Source organism: Heliangelus exortis, chromosome 6, assembly GCF_036169615.1.
Source record: "Heliangelus exortis chromosome 6, bHelExo1.hap1, whole genome shotgun sequence".
NCBI classification, from domain to species: Eukaryota; Metazoa; Chordata; class Aves; order Apodiformes; family Trochilidae; genus Heliangelus; species Heliangelus exortis.
The window spans coordinates 7,691,580-7,710,348 of record NC_092427.1 but is presented as its reverse complement, the minus strand read 5'-3'; the positions used below and the strand labels follow the sequence as shown (position 1 = coordinate 7,710,348).

Genomic DNA, 18,769 nt, shown 5'->3' with positions numbered 1-18,769 from the left:
ACCTCTTATCTCACTGCTTTGAAAGAAAACCTGTCTAAATGCTAGATAGGGGGTTATCTATCCAAAGGAAGTTCTCTTCCTCCAGAGCTATTCTAACCCTTCTCTCACTCAGGGTACTGCTGCGGGCCAGGCAGCCACAGCACACAGGGCTGAGCAGGATGAGCCACGGTCTGCAGGAAACCAGGATTTGCTGGGAGTCGTTGCCCTTTTCCACAGCCCACTGGTGACTTTTCATAGAATCACAGCGTGGTCTGGGTTGGAAGGGACCTTAAAGCTCATCCAGTTCCAACCCCTTCTCCAAGCCTCAGCCAACGTGGCCTTGAACACTTCCAGGGACGGGGCAGCCACAAGCTCCCTGGACAACCTGTGCCAGCGTCTCACCACCCTCGTAGTGCAGAATTCCAGCCTTATGTCTAAACCCTCATGTCCCCTCTTACAGTCTAAAGCCGTTATCACTTGTCCTGTCACCTCATCCCCTTATACCAAGTCCCTCCCCACCTTTCCTGCAGCCTCTTCAGGTACAGGAAAGTGCTCCAAGGTCTCCCCGGAACCCTGTGGGGTTTATTTGGTTGGGGTTTTTTGGGGGGTTTTTTTGCTTGTTTTTGTTTTGTTTTTTGTTTGGTTTTGGTTTTTGGTTTGATGAGGGTTTTTTTTCCCCACTGTATGTAGCAGCGGCTCCTCCTTCCTCTCTCCCGCCGGTCAGGAACGCACCCGCCGCCCCCAACAGCTCCGGGCCAGACCCAGCGCAGACGCCGGCCCGCTGCAAGCCTCCCGCTCAATGTACGAGCAGACAACGCCGTGAGCTCCCCGGTCAGGGCCGGGAAGGCGGAGGCCGCTCCAGCACCATCACCTCCTCCTCCCGCCCGCTCCCGGTACCACGGGCGGGCTCTCAGCGGGCAGGGGTGGCGAGCGGCCGGCCGAGCGTATCGCTGGCTGCGGCCTGCGGGCGGGGCGGGGCGGGGCGGGCGCTCTCTGGTTCGCGGCCTCGGGGATGGATTCTCGGCGCACGGCTCCATCTTAGAGGGCGGGGAGCGCAACGCAGCGGGCGGTGCCGCCGCCGGACGGAGCGCCGGGCCCTTTCGCGGCCTCTCAGGTACGGCCGCGGGAAGAGGGCTGTGGGGAGCCCCGAGCGGGTGTAGGCGGTGGGAGGCGGGCGTGGGTTCCGCCGCTTCTCCTGCCCTCCCCTTCGCCCCTCTCCCGCTTCTTGGCCCCGGCGGAGTTGTGGCGGTTGGAAGGCCTCGCCTGCCCGCTCAGCGGCCCGTGGGGCTGAGGGAGACGAGGCCGGGCCCCGCCGGGCTGCGGGAAGGGACCTTTGGTCCCCTCACATCGCGGGTGGTCGGGGGGGGTCCGCGCCCGCTCCCTCCGGGCCGGGTTGTGCCATGGCGGCGGCGCTCCCGGCCGTGTGACCCGACCCGTGTCCCGCCGGCGTCCAGCGGTGCTGGGAGGCTGCGTGTGTTGCCCCTTCCCTCCCTCTCTCTGCCGGACCTCGGCTCCGTCCTGCACCTTTTTGTGTGAGCAGTAGTGGAGAAAGCTCTTTCCTTTCCCTGCTTCAGTCAGCCGGGGGTGCCCGCCCTGCCCGGGGCAGCTGGGGGGGTGTGGAGGATTCCGCTTTCCCAGGAGCGAGCTGGGAGGTGACGAGCTCTGCCCTGCCTCGACTGAGGTGCCAGGAGGTGGCTGCTGTTCCCTGCTTGTGCTGCGGTTCTCTTTACCCTTGTAGTTTTCTGCAGTGTTTGTTTTCCTTGCCAGTACGGGACGGATACTCATTCTTCATCCTCTGGGATCCCCAGGGCTTGAGCCGTATTTCTTCCTCCTCAGGCGTCCAGTTTTTTTCTGAGTGTGTTAAGGAGTTTTGCTCATTTCCTTCTCTTTGCCACTGCAGCTTTTCCCCAGAGATACCCGTCGTCAGGAAGGAAGGAAGGAGACCCCATTCCCTCTAAAATCACGTTTCTGAACATGGTGATTTTGCTGATTTCTAGCATGCCCGGGAGGGTGAGCTTTCAGAAGAAGGACTGATGTGTAGTTTTGAAGGCTGCTATTCTTGCTATTATCTGTGACTGTTTATCCTATGACAAAGCGTGATCTGTTTAGATCTTGCACCAGACAAGATTAGATTAGGAGCATGTGAAATGGGTGTCACTTGTAATTCTTAGCCAATGTTAAATGTAGACACTAGTGGCTAGAGGTTGCATTGTATGTGGTAACCCTAAAGAGGCTTTGGTGGCTTGGTGTTAAGTTCTTTCTTCTCTTTTTGTTGGAAGAGGTTAAGGAGGGCAATGTGAGTTCCTCTTGTCAACTTCCACTCTGCTAACCTAAAACGAGTATGTTTGTTTCTGTTTCTGTGTGGTCCTAGATCTTTGTGTCCCAGCAGGGTTTAGTCATGCTGGGAAGCTTTGTGAATGAAAGAAGCATGTGGTTAGATATTCTGGTAGCTGGTAAAGACTCCAGAGTATGCAGTATATCATATGCATACTCCATACTGTGTCTATATTGCTCTATAAGAAAATTTATATTGTTTGTGCAAATTTTGTCTGAGTATTGAATAGGAGACTTTTTCAAGTGTTCCTTTTGTTCCTTAGGTACCAGGATCCAGCTGTGTCATGGCAGTTTGACTGTTACATTGTGCACTGACAGATTCCCAAAACATCTCTTTATGGAGAACTGAATTCTCTTATTTCGGTACTAAAAGTAGCACAATTTCTTTCCAAACTTTGGTCTTGTATAACTTATTATTTAGGTAGGAATGGTGATGTTGACTTTCAGTGCTTTGGTACTGGCCTGAAAAACGTGGCTTCAGTTTCTTTGCGTCTTTTTCTTCCCAATGGCCTACAGGTTATACAGGCAACTTTCCCTGAGTAAAGATGACAGGGCTGTGGTGAATTTAGTTGTCATGTTGTATAAGGCTCACCTTTCCATCTCTTCTGAAGATTCTTGCTTTTGCTCTCATCTTCTGGTACCCTTGAAAGTTGAGTGGAGGTCAGAGTTGTGTTAATGTTGCTTTAATGTACATTTCCAGATTTAGAAGGGTGAGTTCAAAATTTTCATCAGTTTATTTTCAGCTCTTGCCTGATTAAAGCAGTGTCCCTGTTTATCCTATCTTGAAAGTAATCAAGTAATAAATGAGAATCACCTGATGACAGTACATGTTAGAGGAAGGGGAGGTAGTTTGTATCCCAGAACTTGTATTCTTGGAGCAGCCAGTATAACTGGAAAAACTAAAACTATTTATTCTCTGTGCAAACCTTATCTTGGTATGTTATCTTTCAAACTGTATATGAAATAATCTTGAGTAAATAGAAGGAAGAATTTCAAGTTGGCTTGCTCAGTCACTTGGTTTGTGACTGAGCTGCTGTTCTGGGTCTCCTGTTATTCTTGTTATGCTGTACTTTTTTTGGCGCTGTTTTCCTCGTAGAACAGTTAGAGGCAAGACTTCTGTTTTGCAAGCATTTGGCAATTCTGCTCATAATGTTATCTTCCCTAATTGTCAGTGCAATAAGTTATTCAGTATTTTGTGAACTTCATATAATTTGCACTTTAAGGTTTGAACTTTTAAATTGAAAAAAGGTCATAATCTGCACAAAGAAACATTTAGTGCTTTAGAAACAAGGTTACACTTGGAGTATTGTTTATTGTATTTGCAGATATCAGTAGTGGAATTACCCATCCTGTCCTCAGAAGTCACTTACTGCATCTTCAGAAGAGCAAAACTGGACAGACTCTTGAGCTGTTAGCTTTTATGTAGGAATCCAGGAACATATGCTGTATACAACTTAGTGAGAGCATTTTTAATATTTGTGTGTCATGAATTAAAGTGGTGACTCAGCTTAAGTGATTTAGGGCACTGGAACATCTTAAAAACAAAATACAGTGTTATGATGAGGAAAGTGTATTCTTTATGTCTCTTTTTGCAGATCTTCATGTAACTGGCAGAAATATGGTTCTCCAAGATGACAACTTCAACTCTAACACTGCTAAATGGTAAATAAAAGACTGCTATTTGCTGAAAGTTATAATGATATTAAGAGAGGTCTTTTAAATGATGATTCCTTCAAATGTCAAATTCCAACTGGTATGTTAAATAGGCTTAGTTGTAGGCAATATATAGGAATACTAAATAGGCAAAGGTATAATTTTGGTTCCCTAATAATGGAAACAGAAAGCAAACATACACTGACATTTCTCTTATGCTAAACAGGGCAGAATATTGGATTTACTTTTAAACTACTATTTCAGCCTTAAATGTCTTCAGGTGGCTTAAATTTATCAGAACTGTGTGCACTTGATGTTTTGTAAGGGTGAAGCCATGTTCTTCCAGAGCAGTGTCTTCTACAGTTCTCATTTTAGCCATAAGATGTTACAATATTTTTATCCTTATCCTGGTGTGGGTTATTTATTTCTAATAAGCACTGAACATCATTCTGTGCAATCAGCTCCAGTCAGCCTACTGCAGATCTTGCATGCTGATAGAGGGTAAGAGACATGTCTTGCATAATAGCAGAATTTGGGTGCAAGTTATGTACCTGGTTACTTAAGTATAGCTCATATGGATTAAGCAGGGACTAAAAGTAAGCAACTGAATGTTATCTTAGTGATATTTGGTTTTATGATTCCTGTTGATACAGGATATCCCTAAACCAGAGCTTAGCAAGATTTCACATAAGGGAAAAAGAAAAAAAGATTTAAAAATCCATCATTTCCAGGTAGTAAGACTTACAGCTTTGATATTCTTGGTTGTCAGTTCCAGTTTTGTTGTGCCTTTTTTTTTTTTTTTTTTTTGAGCACTTCATACTTGCCAACATCTAGATTTGTAAATGTTTACAGATTAGATGGATTTCTTATTGGTCTAATACAACATTTTTTCTGAGGTCCTTTGTTTATAATGTTTCTTTCCCTATATTACAAACCCACAGGTGGGTTTTGTTGAATGTTTTAATAGTATCTGAATTTAAAATGAAAAGAGCAATTCTTTAAAAAAATTATTTTATTTTTGCATACAGTGATAATACTATGTCAAATTAAGGAAAGCTACTGGGCTTCTACAAAAAGTAATGTGGATGTGTCTCTTTTTTTCTGTATTATTTTAAGGCCAAAGAGCCTTAAAAAAAGAATAGAGTGTTCTGCCACTTCTTTCCTAATTCCAGCATTTAAATTCTTTGCTTAGGAATGTAGGCTTGAGAAATCACAGAATGGTTTGGGTTGGAAGGGACCTTAAAGATCATCTAGTTCCACCCCTCCTGCCATGGGCAAGAACACCTCCCACTAGACCACAAGCTGCTCCAAGCCCCATCCAGCCTTTCTCTGTGTAGCTTAAAAATTTAGAAATTAATGTCATCAGCTTCTTACTTCTCAAGTGAGCCTCTTGTATTGAATTAATAAGGTATCATTTTCTTTGAAGTATCAAAAATAAAAAATAATACTGTTTTCTTGTAATTCAGTGCTGTTCTGCTGGCATTTTTGATGTTTACCAGTTCTTAAAGTTCTACATCTGCATGGCCCTAATAGTTAGGACTTGAGCTGTGGCTGACCCTTATTGATCTTGAAATTTTAGATGTTTTGCAAAGTGAAGTGCTTAATATAAAATTTTCAATCCTTGCCTTGTTTTTTTTTTTTTTCCTTTTTAGGAGACTGTCTTCACTTTGACATGGTGTGTGAAGTTTGTTAGCATTTTTTCTTTGTTTTTGTTATTGTGAAAGGTATGTATGAGAAGAATAAATCTTGTTCCTTCTGTGTTAATTTTTATCAGAGCACATTGCTGTTAATGTACAGAAGCCAAATATTAAGAAATGTGTGGAATTGAATTTCACTACTCAATCTTGCATACTAGTGGTTTGTCAATAAGTAGGATAGTGTCTGTCTAAACCATCTCAAGATAGTAGTTTGTAGCTCTTTGTGCCCTGTGAGAAATTCTACAGGTTTAAATTTTGCCCTAAAACCTAGTAAATAAGTTTCAATGGGGTTCTGATTTTTTGCTGAACTTTGTGGGATTTTAGTCTTGCTACTTTGTAATTTTTTTTTTAGTCAGTTGAAGGTCTATCTTTTTTCCTTGTTAGGGAAGAAGCAGGCAGGGGGCTATATTAGGCACACAGAAATGTTAAACAGACACTTTGTAGTCAGATGAGAAAGTAATAGCAGCTATTACTGAAACATAAAAAACTTCAAGATGTAAATAGGGGGCTCTTTAAATAGAATTTCAGAATCTGTTTGGAGGTAGAAAGAAAGGGTGCAGTGTGTACTTACACTCTGAATCACTTAATATGTTACTACTTTTTAAGGAAGTACTGCATGTTCTAGCATCCTTTATTTCCCTCCTGCTAAGGGATCTTAAAGTAAGGGATTTGTACAAGGCTAAGGTAGACAAGTTGAGTACAATACTAAGTAACTACACAAAGTGCACACTCTCTGTGCAGGATTGCTGTGCACACTGTGTCCGTGGTATTCAGTTTGAAGCAGTTTGTGGTGAGAACAAAAGAGCTCAGAGCTCCTCAGAGCTCCTCAGAGCCAGGGCTGTGAGCATGTGATGTGAAGATGTCAAACTGATCAGGCTGCTGCAGTGCCTTCCTGTCTCCAGCTGCCTCTCCCCCTCCTACCTGAAGCACAGAGCTGTTGGAAGGTTGGAGTGGTTCCCAGTTCTGGCATTCTGAACCACTGATCATGTGTCACACTGACATGTGTAGCCTGGCAAGGAATGAGATTTCTTTTTTTCTGGCTCCTTTGGAAGTCTCTTTGCCTAGCTTCCATTTCCTATATATATGTATATTATGAGAACACAGGAACAATTTGCAGGCTATATATAACTTAATATAATGGCTGTAGGCTAGTAATCATAATCAAATGAAGCCAAATTTGTGGATTATAATATGTAGTATCTATTAAAGCAATTAATAAAACCTGAGAATTCCCTTATAAGCTTTCAGGCACAAACCCCTGTCTCTTTGCTTACTCAGGTTTAAGATAATATCCTTCTTTATTCTCTCTTTGAGAACAAATGTTTTTCTTTATTCTGCATCACATAAAAGCTGCCATTCCTTGCTGAGTCTTTCAGAACTTTGTCCCTCCCAGCTTCCAGACTTCTGCTTTCTTTTGTCAGTCCCACCTTTTTATCAGAAAAGCAGAATAATTACCCAGAATGGATGCCCACACATGGAATATATAAGCACAGCTCTAGCGGTATAATTATACTTCAGGGACTTTGCCTGCTGATTTTTTTTTTTTTTTTTTTTAAAGAAAAGTAAACTTTCACATGATTAGCCTGAGGTATAGGCTAGTTTGGAAAAAAGAAATTGTGTCGCTTCCTGAGTTAAGACATGGTGGCACTGTCACCTTCATAAATACTTTCTAGATAATTAAAAGATTGTGTTTGTGTGTTGACATGTGTGGATAAAACAAATTGTAATTTAAATCACTGAACTGCATCAGCCAAGCAGACTGCCTCTGCTTACTGCAGGTCAGGATTGGCTCCATAAAGGCTCCTTAAGGAGTTTTGTTGAAGGTTCTGTTTGAATTTGTGATGGTAAATTGCAAGATGTGTTATGTATTCTGTAGCAAATTAACTCTTAATAAATTGCTTCTTAAAATAAATACATAAATAAGTTAATGTTAATAATAGAACTACCATATGTGTATCTTACTGGGATTCACTAGAAAGCATGTAGAAGATTTAGCACGAGAAGGTTGATGAATGAGACATCAGTCTCTGTCACTTCTATTTGAAGCTTTTTAATCATAAAATTGTTTTCCTAAATAAAGGTCTTCTAGTGGGCAGATGTAAAGCTATATAACAAACTGGAATAATCTAGTAGTCTATGGATGTAAGGATGCACATAGGTCTGGGATGCTCATGAGTAGCACTTGTTTGGAGTAGGTCCAGTCAGTCTCGTAGTTTTTTTGGAGTGAAACGACCAGCAACATCTTTAAAAGCTTGCTTGCCTTGCCTTTCTTATTTTTTGGTTTTTTTGTTTTTTTTTAAAGTCCTCTAGTGTTCTCTTAACACAACTTTAGTGTTTTCAGTAATGTTAGTACTTATTTTTATTTCAAGTTGTGTGAAGTAAAGCTCTCTAAAGTCACAGTGTATCCCATTTTTGGCCAACCCAAACATGATCAGTTCTATTTTCTTTTGTTTATGTGTTGAATAAAGCAGAAATATTCAGCTTCCTGAAGGAGAAGCAAGGAAGGATGGCTATGCTCTGTTTACATCGTGCTGTGGTGCTCACCTCCTGCATAAATTTTAACATTCTGGCTGCAAATAGTTTTCCTAATACCAATTTTTGCAGCTCAAGCTGTCTTCAGAATTTTATCTTGAGCGTTACATTCTTACTCCTTGAACACGTACAAACAGCTGGGCATAAACATTTAAACCCATTTTCTGATAATTCACCAGATTTGCTCAAAATGAGACCTTTCTATTACTACCTTGAAGTAGGACTTCTAGGAGCTGAGAGGTCTGTATGTGAAAAGGAAAATAGGTTTGTGTGTGTCAAAATCCAGACTTGGTTATGTTGTAATATCTGGCAAGTCTGTATGACCTTTGCACTAGATGACAAGCTTAAAGCTAGTTTACTGCTGTAATTTTGATTCTTACAATATGAAGTGTTCTTAAATGATCATTCTGATGTGTAACAAACCAGGGCACAGTCAAAATAATTATAAATTTTTATTTGTTTGTTTTGGTTGGTTGGTTTTGGTTTTTTGTTTTTAATAGGCAAGGCTTTCTGTTGCATCCTATGCTTATGTGTAATCTGATAAATTTTCACTAGAATATGTCCATGCCTCTATTTCATAGATTACCTCATAGATATATAAATCTCTTGTGTTCAAGTGCATGTATATTCTAATTTTGTGAGTTTAACATTAAATATTCCTTGGTTGGTTTTTGTTTTTTTCTCTAATCACTTCACACTTTCAGGGCTCATAATTCACACAAATGTGCTGTTATGTCTTCAGAAATATTTATTATATGCCTAAGTTTAAATATGTTAATCCTACCTTTCACACAAGGTACGTATTGTAATACTACAACACATCAAAATAATTTCTACTGTCAGCTTGGAGTATCTGAATTTACCGAAGTGCAGTGGTTTCAAATTTTGCAGAATTCAGAGCATAGAAATTCCAGAAAGGCATTGTATGTTTTACCTATTTTTGCTTACTTCAGTGATAGAACAGTTGATAAATTCCTTAAAAGCCCAAGTGTGTTTTCTCATTGTCTCTGAAAATCTCACACTGATCCATTGAAGATTTCATAAGCATAAGTAAACTTGTGTTTCTTGGCATATCAAGTCCATTTCGTACACATGAAACCCTTCCCCCCATGCCTCTTTTGTTTTGTAGTTTTTGGTTTTGGTCACCATTTATAATCTTTTGGGTTTTATTCCTTTATCAGTGTTGAATAGGTTACAAATGGTGTGGGTTTTTGTCATGAATCGAATGAGCTCCCAGAGCAATTCATCCACTCAGCGCAGGCGAATGGCTCTAGGAATTGTCATTCTGCTCCTGGTTGATGTGATATGGGTTGCCTCATCAGAACTCACTTCTGTAAGTATTGTTCTGTGCACCTTAACAGGGAAATAAAAACCTGGTTTGAGAGACACACAGCAGAATTGTGGTCACAAACATTGAGTGTTGTAGTGTAATGTTTCACCACCTTTTTAGTAGAGGGAGGGTGATACTTCAAATATCCACACTAGAAGTTATGAACAAGCTCAACTTGGTGACTGCTGCTTTCAAGACAGAAAGTGTTACTGAGGACTTAAGAATTAAACAAACCTCAGAACTATGTGAGGAAGCTCATTTTGTGTATTACCATATTGATTAAAATAATGGCTGTATGTTTCCTGAGAATTAATAAATGAGCTATAATGTTGCAGGGTGTGGTAGATTATTGTTCAGAATATCTAGAAGTCTATGACCAAGAGACTTGGGGAGTTAAGCCCTGTAACTGCAGACAGGTTGGTCATAATCAGTTCATATATTCACCATCTTGAAACTGATCAGGTATTTATTTTGTGTTAAGTTTTAGGAGTTAAAAGAGCTTTAGCAGTGGAAACTGATTATTTAATACATACTTGTAAAATTCATGTTTCTGAATTGTCATTGTTATCAGTTTTGAGGGTAAGCATTATAATAATGTGCTGAACGTATTATTACAGCAATATAATTTTTTTCCCAATGAACTGATAAAGTCAGTATTGATAATGAAATGTTACTTAATCAAAGTAATCTTCTCTAATTTGTGTTTACTGTGCAGTTGTTAATAAAGTTTAGTTACATATCAAGGTGTTGCATGGTTAGATACAAGTGATAAGTAACTTTTGTCTGGTGACAGTGTTTGTATCTTGCAAAATGGCTCAGTGCTGCCTTGGTGACATTTAAGAGAGCTTGGGAGAGGGCACCCGCAGAATAGGAAGGGGCCACTTGTGTGTTTTTGTCACATGTGTCACTGCTGGCAACACTGTCATTTTAGGAACCAGACTGTTCTGACTATATGCTTAAACCTATTAGTTCATTTTGTGAGTTCTCACTTAATTGGTAATTTTGGATACTGCAATTATTTTCTTTCCACAGTATGTTTTTACAAAGTACAACAAACCTTTTTTCAGTACATTTGCAAAAACATCCATGTTTGTTCTATACCTCTTGGGATTTATTGTTTGGAAACCATGGAGGCAGCAGTGTACTCGTGGATTTCGTGGAAGGCATGCAGCTTTTGTAAGTATTTTATCTTTATTAAGATGTTTTGATATTTGCTGATGTTTGTACAGAAGAAACTTAAAATAGAGACAGGAGAATGGCAAAGTTTACATATGGGTGAAACAGTGCTTTCAGAAAAGCAATTATAAGCAGAATCACTGCACAGGATGACATGGCAATGGTAGCTGTAGCCTTGTAAGAGGAAGAAAAGAAAGGAAAAAGAAATGTGAAATTCATCAGGAATCATCAGAAATGCTCTACTGGGCCAGACCATTGGCCTGTCTACCCGATTTTATCTTGGACAGTTACAAAAGATAATTCTTTCTGAGAAGAGCTTGTGAGCATCACCACTATTGGGTTTTGGTTCCCTTTTACTTCCCCAGCATTTGTAACCAGTGGAATCAGTGTATGAACTCTGTAATTTATTTTTATTACTGACTATTTTTTTTCTCTGTCAGAACTGTGAACTGTTTGCAGAAAGGTGATAGGATTGTGTTTTTGTTGTTAATACTGAATTTTTATAGCTTTTTTTGCATGAGTGACCTTCTGTTGTCCATTCTAGAACTAGGCATAGTTTGTGTTGGAGTGTGAAATTTTCATCATACTACAGAAACACAAACTTTTTTACTAGGAAAATTAGAATTCCAGGAATGCCTCTTTTTTTTGTGCCAGCATTTCATAATGCTGAACAGCAGGACTCAGGAAGCAGCAAGGCATTTGGCCTGATATTAGTCTCACATTAAAATAACAGAAAATGGAAACCAAGAGCTGGCTGTTATTAAACATGTCTTAAGAAGAAAATGGCTCATATCAAAGAGATTAACTTGAGTTCTTCTATACATATCATATATACTTGACTAATAGTGACGGTTGTAGGTGTAATATGCTTAAATAACTTAAGTGTTACATTAAGCCAAATTAATTTAAAAAAAATCAGTCTACTTAAAAAAATCAAAACACCACAAAACTAAAAATAATAAATAACCTAAACCTTTTGCTTTTAAATAAATCTTGTTTTAAACACATGAAACATTTGAAGTTGGCTGAATCCTTGAAATCATATTCTGTAGCTCTGCCTTTATAAATTGTCTGTGTGTTATGTGGCACTTGTTAGAGGATGCTGCTCAGGATTTTCAGAAGATAATCAGGAAATAAGAGTTTTCAGGTTCTGTGATGGCAGTAAGGACAAGTATGACAAAAGTGGTAAAGGATGGTTGGTTGTACAGAGCAATTACATTGATGGAAGTTCCTGGCCTGAGCAGATGAGTAGAATTAAGGGGCTGTTGCCTCGGGTGAACTGGAGTGGTTGTATTGACAACTGCCCCTCAATTCTGCTGTGCCCAAGGAAGAGGGAACTGGAGCTGCACAGCAGTGAGGGAGAGTGCTCAGTCTCTTCAGTTAAATGTTCAATTGTGTAATTACCACAAGTGCCTTTAAAATGTCTTGTGTCTCTTAATCTGGAACAAGAATTATATATTTATAGATTTTTACTTCAGTAATGAATGCTTAGGTAAACAGAGCTTACTTTTAAGCTCTCTTCCATTTTAGAGGCTTTGCTTAATAGATTCCTTAGCAGCATGGTTTAAACAGCAAGCTGCAGATCAGGGACCAGGGCTAGTAATGCATAAAGGAAGAGAAAAAAATGATCCTTGACCTCATCCTAATTTAAGTCTTGTTAAAACTGAAGCAGACTTCCAGGTTTTTATGCAAAGAAGAAACAAGAGGCTTATTGTTAATACATGCACACTAATTAGTGAAGCATGTCTCACTAAGACTGAACTTCACAGGTTTGGGCATCTATGAGCCTGATCCCATGTTGATACCAGGGTAGTTGAATTCAGTGGGGCTCTCCAAGAGGTACAAGGAATTAGTGAAATTAATTATTCAAATTGTAACCCCTCTAGTTTACTGGGGAGAAGGAGAGAGAGAAGGAAATGTAATAGAATTATGGAAAACTAATTTTAAATCATACAAAGAATTTCATTTGTTCGCAACTCTGCCTTGATAAATTGTTCCATTTAAGGCTTTTGTGTAATTAGTTTGCAGATGCTGAAGGTTATTTTGCTGCTTGTGCAACAGATAACACTGTAAACAGTTCTTTGGTAAGTGCCTTCATTTGTGAAGGTCAATGCTTTATAGTAACATGACTCCTTTATCCTGTCTTAATGTTTTTTAAATATGTCAGGTTTAAATTTAATAGTTTTTGGCAAAGGGCATCAATAACTTAAATATTACTAATAAGTGCTGCAAATAATGGCATTGCTTATTATGGGAAACACAGGTTCTCAGCTCAGTAGAACATTTACTTGGATATTTCTGTAGTAGCTTGTGAAAGGAGTATTTATGTTGTTATAAAAACCCCAAACCTTTACATATTCATCTCAGTAGGTGCCAAAGCAAAATGTGGTGAGCTAGTGGTAAAGCCAAGCAGTTTTCAAGACTAAAATCCACAACAGAATCCTTCAGTTTCTGACTATCTTGCATACTGTTATCCTGCACTGCATTTTGGAAGCGAAGTGGACTGCTTTCTTCCTTCCAGTGGACAGAGTGACTACTGTTTGCTGAATCAAATGTCAGTAGTGGTATTCTGCTGATAAGTTGCATTGCCAGATGGCATTTTTGTGAAGATTTTCATCCTGCATAAATGGTGACTTGTTATGCCACTGTTGATAGCAGATTGCTGCTTTATCTGCATACCTAAATTAAAGGCCAAATGCAGAATTATATCCAAAATACAGAACTTCTAAAGTCTGCACCATCCCTGTAATACAGTAGGGGCATTTTATACTGAATGAGAAGTTGAAGAGCTGTTTTTCAGAAGTATTTTTAATGTTATTCTTTGGGATTTTTTCCCCACTTTATCTACATTTAAGAGTAAAATCTTAATCTGCTCAATCCATAAAGGTCATCTGATTCTGGTAGCAGCATTCTTTGTTAACCTTGGATAATTTTGCCTTATTTGAAACATCCCCAAAAATTCTGGTCCTAAACAAAGAGCCCAGTGAAAATGCACCTGTCAGGTCTTTTTCATTACTTTACTCTTACAGTTTATTAATTTAATTTAAACAAGCAGTTTAAAACTTGTCTTGTAAAAAAGTATTTTAAACAATTAAAGCTTCTGCTGAGTGCTTTATATACTGGAGTTCCTTTCACAGATTTTTTTGACTTTCAGTTTTAGTTCATGTGCTTTTAGGGTGATGGGAGGAAATGAGTAGATATTTTTGTATATGTGTTCTCTATTTTATGTTCCTACTTTATCATTAGTCAGAAGCTATAGATCTAATGAAATGCCTGTGACTTTGATGAGTTATATGTTAGCTTTAAGTCAGTAGGTCTGAATTTTCTGGGAATGAGTTTTGTGTACAGGAGCATGTACACAAAAGCACACGGGTATTGCCAGGTATTGCATTTTACCAGTATGTTTAACATAAAATATAGACTATGTATGGACATTGTTGACAAGCCTATCTACTCTGCAAAACAATATTGTTGAATATTATTGTCTTTATATCAACCAAGCTTTTCATTATTTAGTTTTCTAATTTGCTACAATAATTCTTCTTCTAATTTAACTATCCAGCTTAACTATATTTTTACTTATACTGATTTGTTTCAGAGTGAACCTTTATATGTTCCTGTAAAGTTTCATGATTTGCCAACTGAAAAAAATGGCAGTAATAATAGTGATGTGGAGAAAAGTGAGTAAAGACTTTTGGAATGCTGAAATGCTGGTTCCTTGGTGAATGAATTACTTTCCTCTTTGGTGTAACTGCTGTCATGTTTCAGGATTTGACTTTTTTTCCCCCCCTGCTGTTTTTTTTTTTTTCCTTTTTCTTGATTAAATCTCTTATTGCATGAATTGCAATCTTACCTATTTACTTTCAGATAGAGAAAACATAGGCCTATTGTTCAGTTTACCTTTCTTGGTCACTACAGATCCAGCCTATGTTTATCTCAAGGGACCAACTGGGTTCAGTACTTGTGATTCTTTCCTTCTGGGCTTGTATGACCAGCAGCAGTGAGTCAGCCTCTGGAAAAACAAGCTATTGTCCTTTTTAGAGCAGGAGCAAAGCAGTCAAAGTAAGAATTTTATCAGTCTATGTGCTCTCTGATTTTATTTAAGCCTCACTATCCTGTGATAGTAGCTGAAACTGGCCTAACTGTTCCAGGCAGTTATAGAAAAGTTGGCTGTCAAGGAACCCAGTTATCTGATCCTCAGCAAGAGCCTCTTCTTATCAAGTGGGAAGTCTCTTTGTTAATTTCTGGGTGGCACACGTGCAGAACTGCTTTGGTAGGCTCTGCTGCCCTGTGATAACAAGTACCAGTTACCTCAGGATTGTTTGAGCTCTAGCTTATCCCTTTCCTTTTTTTAGGAAATAAGGTATTGTTTCATGTTGTATTAGGCTAATGTTTATATGTGGTGTGTAATATTTTCTTCACACAGGAAACTAACGATGCTTAATCATACCCTTAGAAATAAAATCTTGGTTTGCAAGATTATTTGGAGGGTGGATTTCAAATGGGCATCTGGCTTTATGGTCTTTACTAAGCTGTGAGGTCTGTTGGACACTCTCATCCTCTGTCCTTGCAGCTAGGTATAGTTGTGTGCAGTTTTTGGCTTTTGACTATTAAACATTTGAAGAAAATCTTGTGTAGTATTTATCAATACAGACTAATTCCTACCTAAGAATTTGTTGTTACCTTGTGAGGAATTTTTTGGCAGGGAGGAGGGATGCTGCTTTGCAGTGAGGTTTTTGTGAACAGATAAATGTACTGATTGAAAACAGTAATTGTGCTTTGTCTTATTAGTGACCCATGAAACACCAAAATATTCCTTTAATGAATACAAATGATGGCATGACTTCTTGGATAAAAACCTTGTGACTATTTTTGAAGTATTCTAATCAACACTGCATTAGAACATCATAGTTTCATTTTCGTATTGTGTTGGTTTGAAAAGTTTAATGATAATATGCAGCCTTTTTTTTTTTCCTTCTTTTTTTCTTTGTTTTTCTTCTTAAGCTCCCAAAAAGCCTCGTGTAAGGTTCAGTAATATTATGGAGATTCGACAGCTCCCATCAAGCCATGCATTGGAAGCCAAGTTGTCTCGAATGTCATATCCAACGATTAAGGAGCAGGAATCACTATTAAAAACTGTAGGAAAACTCACTGCAACTCAAGTAGCAAAAATCAGTTTTTTCTTTTGCTTTGTGGTATGTGCCTCCATTCTTTCGGGAAACTTAAATATAGATGCAATTGAAACTTGTGTAATAATAGTGAAACAGTACTGAGGTAAAATGATGCAGAAAGAGCACAATTAATAAACAGGCTGTAAAAGCTAAAATGTTCTTCATGTGGTGGACATGAGGCTGCAGCTTCTTAGTGGGAGGGTAATAAATGGAGATTCTGGGTGTGCTTTTAACTGTAATGTTAAGTTGTAAGATCTGCCATGTTTTTGTACCATGTTGTCCAGTGTTGGGTCTGTTTAGTACAGCAAAATCTGGGATCATGTGTATAGAAGCTGAATGAAATGGGTAAATGTCTCTATGGCTTCTTTCTGTGCCATCATGGAGTACCATGTTATGCCTCATGGTGCCCTCCAGTAGTATGAAGATAGTAAATTGCCTCTTAGCTCCCTTGAGGGCTGCAACATTTAGTCACAGGCCTGCAAGTTGCTGCTGTTACTGCACCATGCCTCAGCTCCAGGTGGGGTGGGGGTATCAATCATGGCAAGATTTTTGAGGGACAGTCAAAATGCAGACAGCAGATTAGTGATAGCTTTTGTTGAAGTAACTTCCCTGCTATTGCTGAGTAGGTAATAGACAGTGTGGACCCACCACAGCTTTTCTACAGGAAGCTGTGCTCTCTAAACTTCAAAAAACCCTCAATGTGTTAGTGCTGTTGATGCCTAGACCTTAAAATGGTGATGCTATTTTTCTGTGTGTGTCAATAAAGAACATGCACACATCAGCAAGAGAATAATAAGCCACTTGTGATTTTAAATGGATGAAATAGCTTTTTTTTAAAAAAATATATAATATTCTGTGGGTCTGAGGATATTTCTAAGTATATACACATGCAGATTTTCTAGGACAGGGTCCTTATGTTCAAACTAAATCCTGTTCATGGATGGTGTTATTGGTGGCATGTATGTGTCTTTCTTCTTGGACAGTGTAAGTACCTCCACCTAAGACTTAAAAAAGATCTCTGGTACATCCTCAGGGAAGTTACAATTCTCTAATGAGTTATCAGTCAAGAAAGGATAAAACACTTGCCATTTTTTTAATACTTGTGAAGGAATTCAGATGTGAATCCTTCCAAAACATTTTTTAGGTATTGAATGTAAGTGATGCTTGGTGTTAGAGTGGAGATGTGTGCCTGTTTCAAATACTCTAAAAAAACATATTGGGCTGATTAATGGCCCATGTATTTCTGAAATTTCTTTGCAGTCTTCATGCAGTAATCATCTTGAAGCACTAGCAAAACAACTTTAAAGTACCTTCATTTACTATATAATAGATATTATGCTTTCATTTTAATCATGCTTAAGTTCTGAAGTATGTTATTTCACTATTAAACACACAGTTGAATGTGGTTGGTTTGGGTCAGTTCTGATTTTGCCTCTGTCTTTTAACACATCTGCCACTTTAATAGAAGTTAGAAATCTGTTTGAGGTAAAAGTCTTGTGTTGATTTTGGCTTTGTATAAATAGATGGGTTTTTTTCTTCAAGTAGGATTTTGTTGCACTGATGAAATTTAAACTCTGCTGTTGCTATCCATATAACCACAAAATTATTTTTCTTTTCCCTCAGTGGTTCTTGGCAAATTTCTCTTACCAAGAAGCTCTGTCAGATACCCAAGTTGCCATAGTTAATATCTTGTCTTCAACATCTGGTAAGTTTTATGTTTATAAGACTATTTTAGGACAAAAATGTCTTTTATTACAATGGACTTCTGGAATGATTTACCTGTGGTTTTGATAAGGTTTTTTTGAGTCATAAGGCTTAAAGACAATGAATGTGTGCATTTAAAAATATCTGTTCTGTAATTGCAGGGTTTTAAGCAGTCTTTATGTTTCCCTTGCTTTTTTGCTTTACAAGTTTGTGTACTTCTCTTTAATATACAGGCATTAGTGCAGAAGGTGGGGGAGTAGTAGGTTTGAAGGAAAGGTGGTTCAGCTTTTTGATAAGTATTATTCAGAGTAAAGTCTTGATTTTTAAATTTTTTAATTTATTTTTTTAATGGTTTTAGGGGTAAAGAACTTAAACCACCTGAATATTATGCAGATTACTGGCTTATTTATGAAGGATGTAATATGAACTTTCAAATGTTTTAATTATGTGACAGTCTGAGTTTAGAGGATTGATTCTTGTTTAATAAAATCAGTTTTAAAAGTATGATTATGTGATTATTATTTTTCCACTAATGTTTATTTTGTCAGTATGGCTAACCCTTCTCAAAGTTGAGCATGTACTTTGTCATTTGAGGATTTACATCATGAAGTGCTAGCTTCATAATAGTTCCAATTAAAATTAGTAAAAATAAGTATGTAAAATATAAAGAAGAAAAATGTGCATTTTTCTGCACAAACTAGTGGTAAAACTTGATTGTATAAATAAAATAAAACCAAACTCTTTTAATTTCTTTTGCAGGGCTTTTTACTTTAATCTTAGCTGCAGTCTTTCCCAGCAACAGTGGAGATAGGTTTACCCTGTCTAAATTACTAGCTGTTATTTTAAGGTAAGATAATGAGATGGAGCATTTAATAAAAAAACTCTCTGATACAGTGAGAAGATAACTATACCTGTGGTATCTATGACAATATAAGATAGGTTTTTTTGTTTGTTTTTTTTTTAATACTCTTGTTTCACAGAAAGTAAATTTAGTCTTTTTAAATACTTATATCATGAGCACTCATCTCATGCTCCTATAGGAAATTAGATTAATCAGGTTTCTGTTGGAAGTATGTGAACTTATTTTCTTGTTTCATTATGGTCTCTCTTTTGTGTGGATGGGAAGGAAGAGGGTTGACGTTCAGTACAGTAAGCCTGTTTCATTAAATGCTTGGTGTGTTACTCAGAGGTTA

General features: G+C 38.4%; 1 protein-coding gene across 5 annotated transcripts in view; it reads left to right on the top strand.

The window, feature by feature from the left end:
- The first annotated feature begins 937 nt into the window (after positions 1-937).
- Positions 938-18,769, top strand: part of SLC35F5 (solute carrier family 35 member F5) — a 33,107-nt gene continuing 15,275 nt past the window's right edge. For 2 of the 5 annotated variants that reach the window (XM_071746522.1, XM_071746521.1), the window contains exons 1-10: positions 938-1,093; positions 3,909-3,975; positions 5,619-5,690; positions 9,387-9,528; positions 10,593-10,701; positions 12,723-12,785; positions 14,300-14,381; positions 15,706-15,896; positions 17,496-17,577; positions 18,336-18,423. In XM_071746522.1, coding sequence (XP_071602623.1) covers positions 10,612-10,701; positions 12,723-12,785; positions 14,300-14,381; positions 15,706-15,896; positions 17,496-17,577; positions 18,336-18,423 — 596 coding nt within the window. In that variant the 5' untranslated portion in view covers positions 938-1,093; positions 3,909-3,975; positions 5,619-5,690; positions 9,387-9,528; positions 10,593-10,611. Of the gene's footprint in view, positions 1,094-2,578; positions 2,677-3,908; positions 3,976-5,618; positions 5,691-9,386; positions 9,529-10,557; positions 10,702-12,722; positions 12,786-14,299; positions 14,382-15,705; positions 15,897-17,495; positions 17,578-18,335; positions 18,424-18,769 lie in introns of those variants that run through there. The other 3 variants (XM_071746519.1, XM_071746518.1, XM_071746520.1) reach the window with 2 other exon arrangements.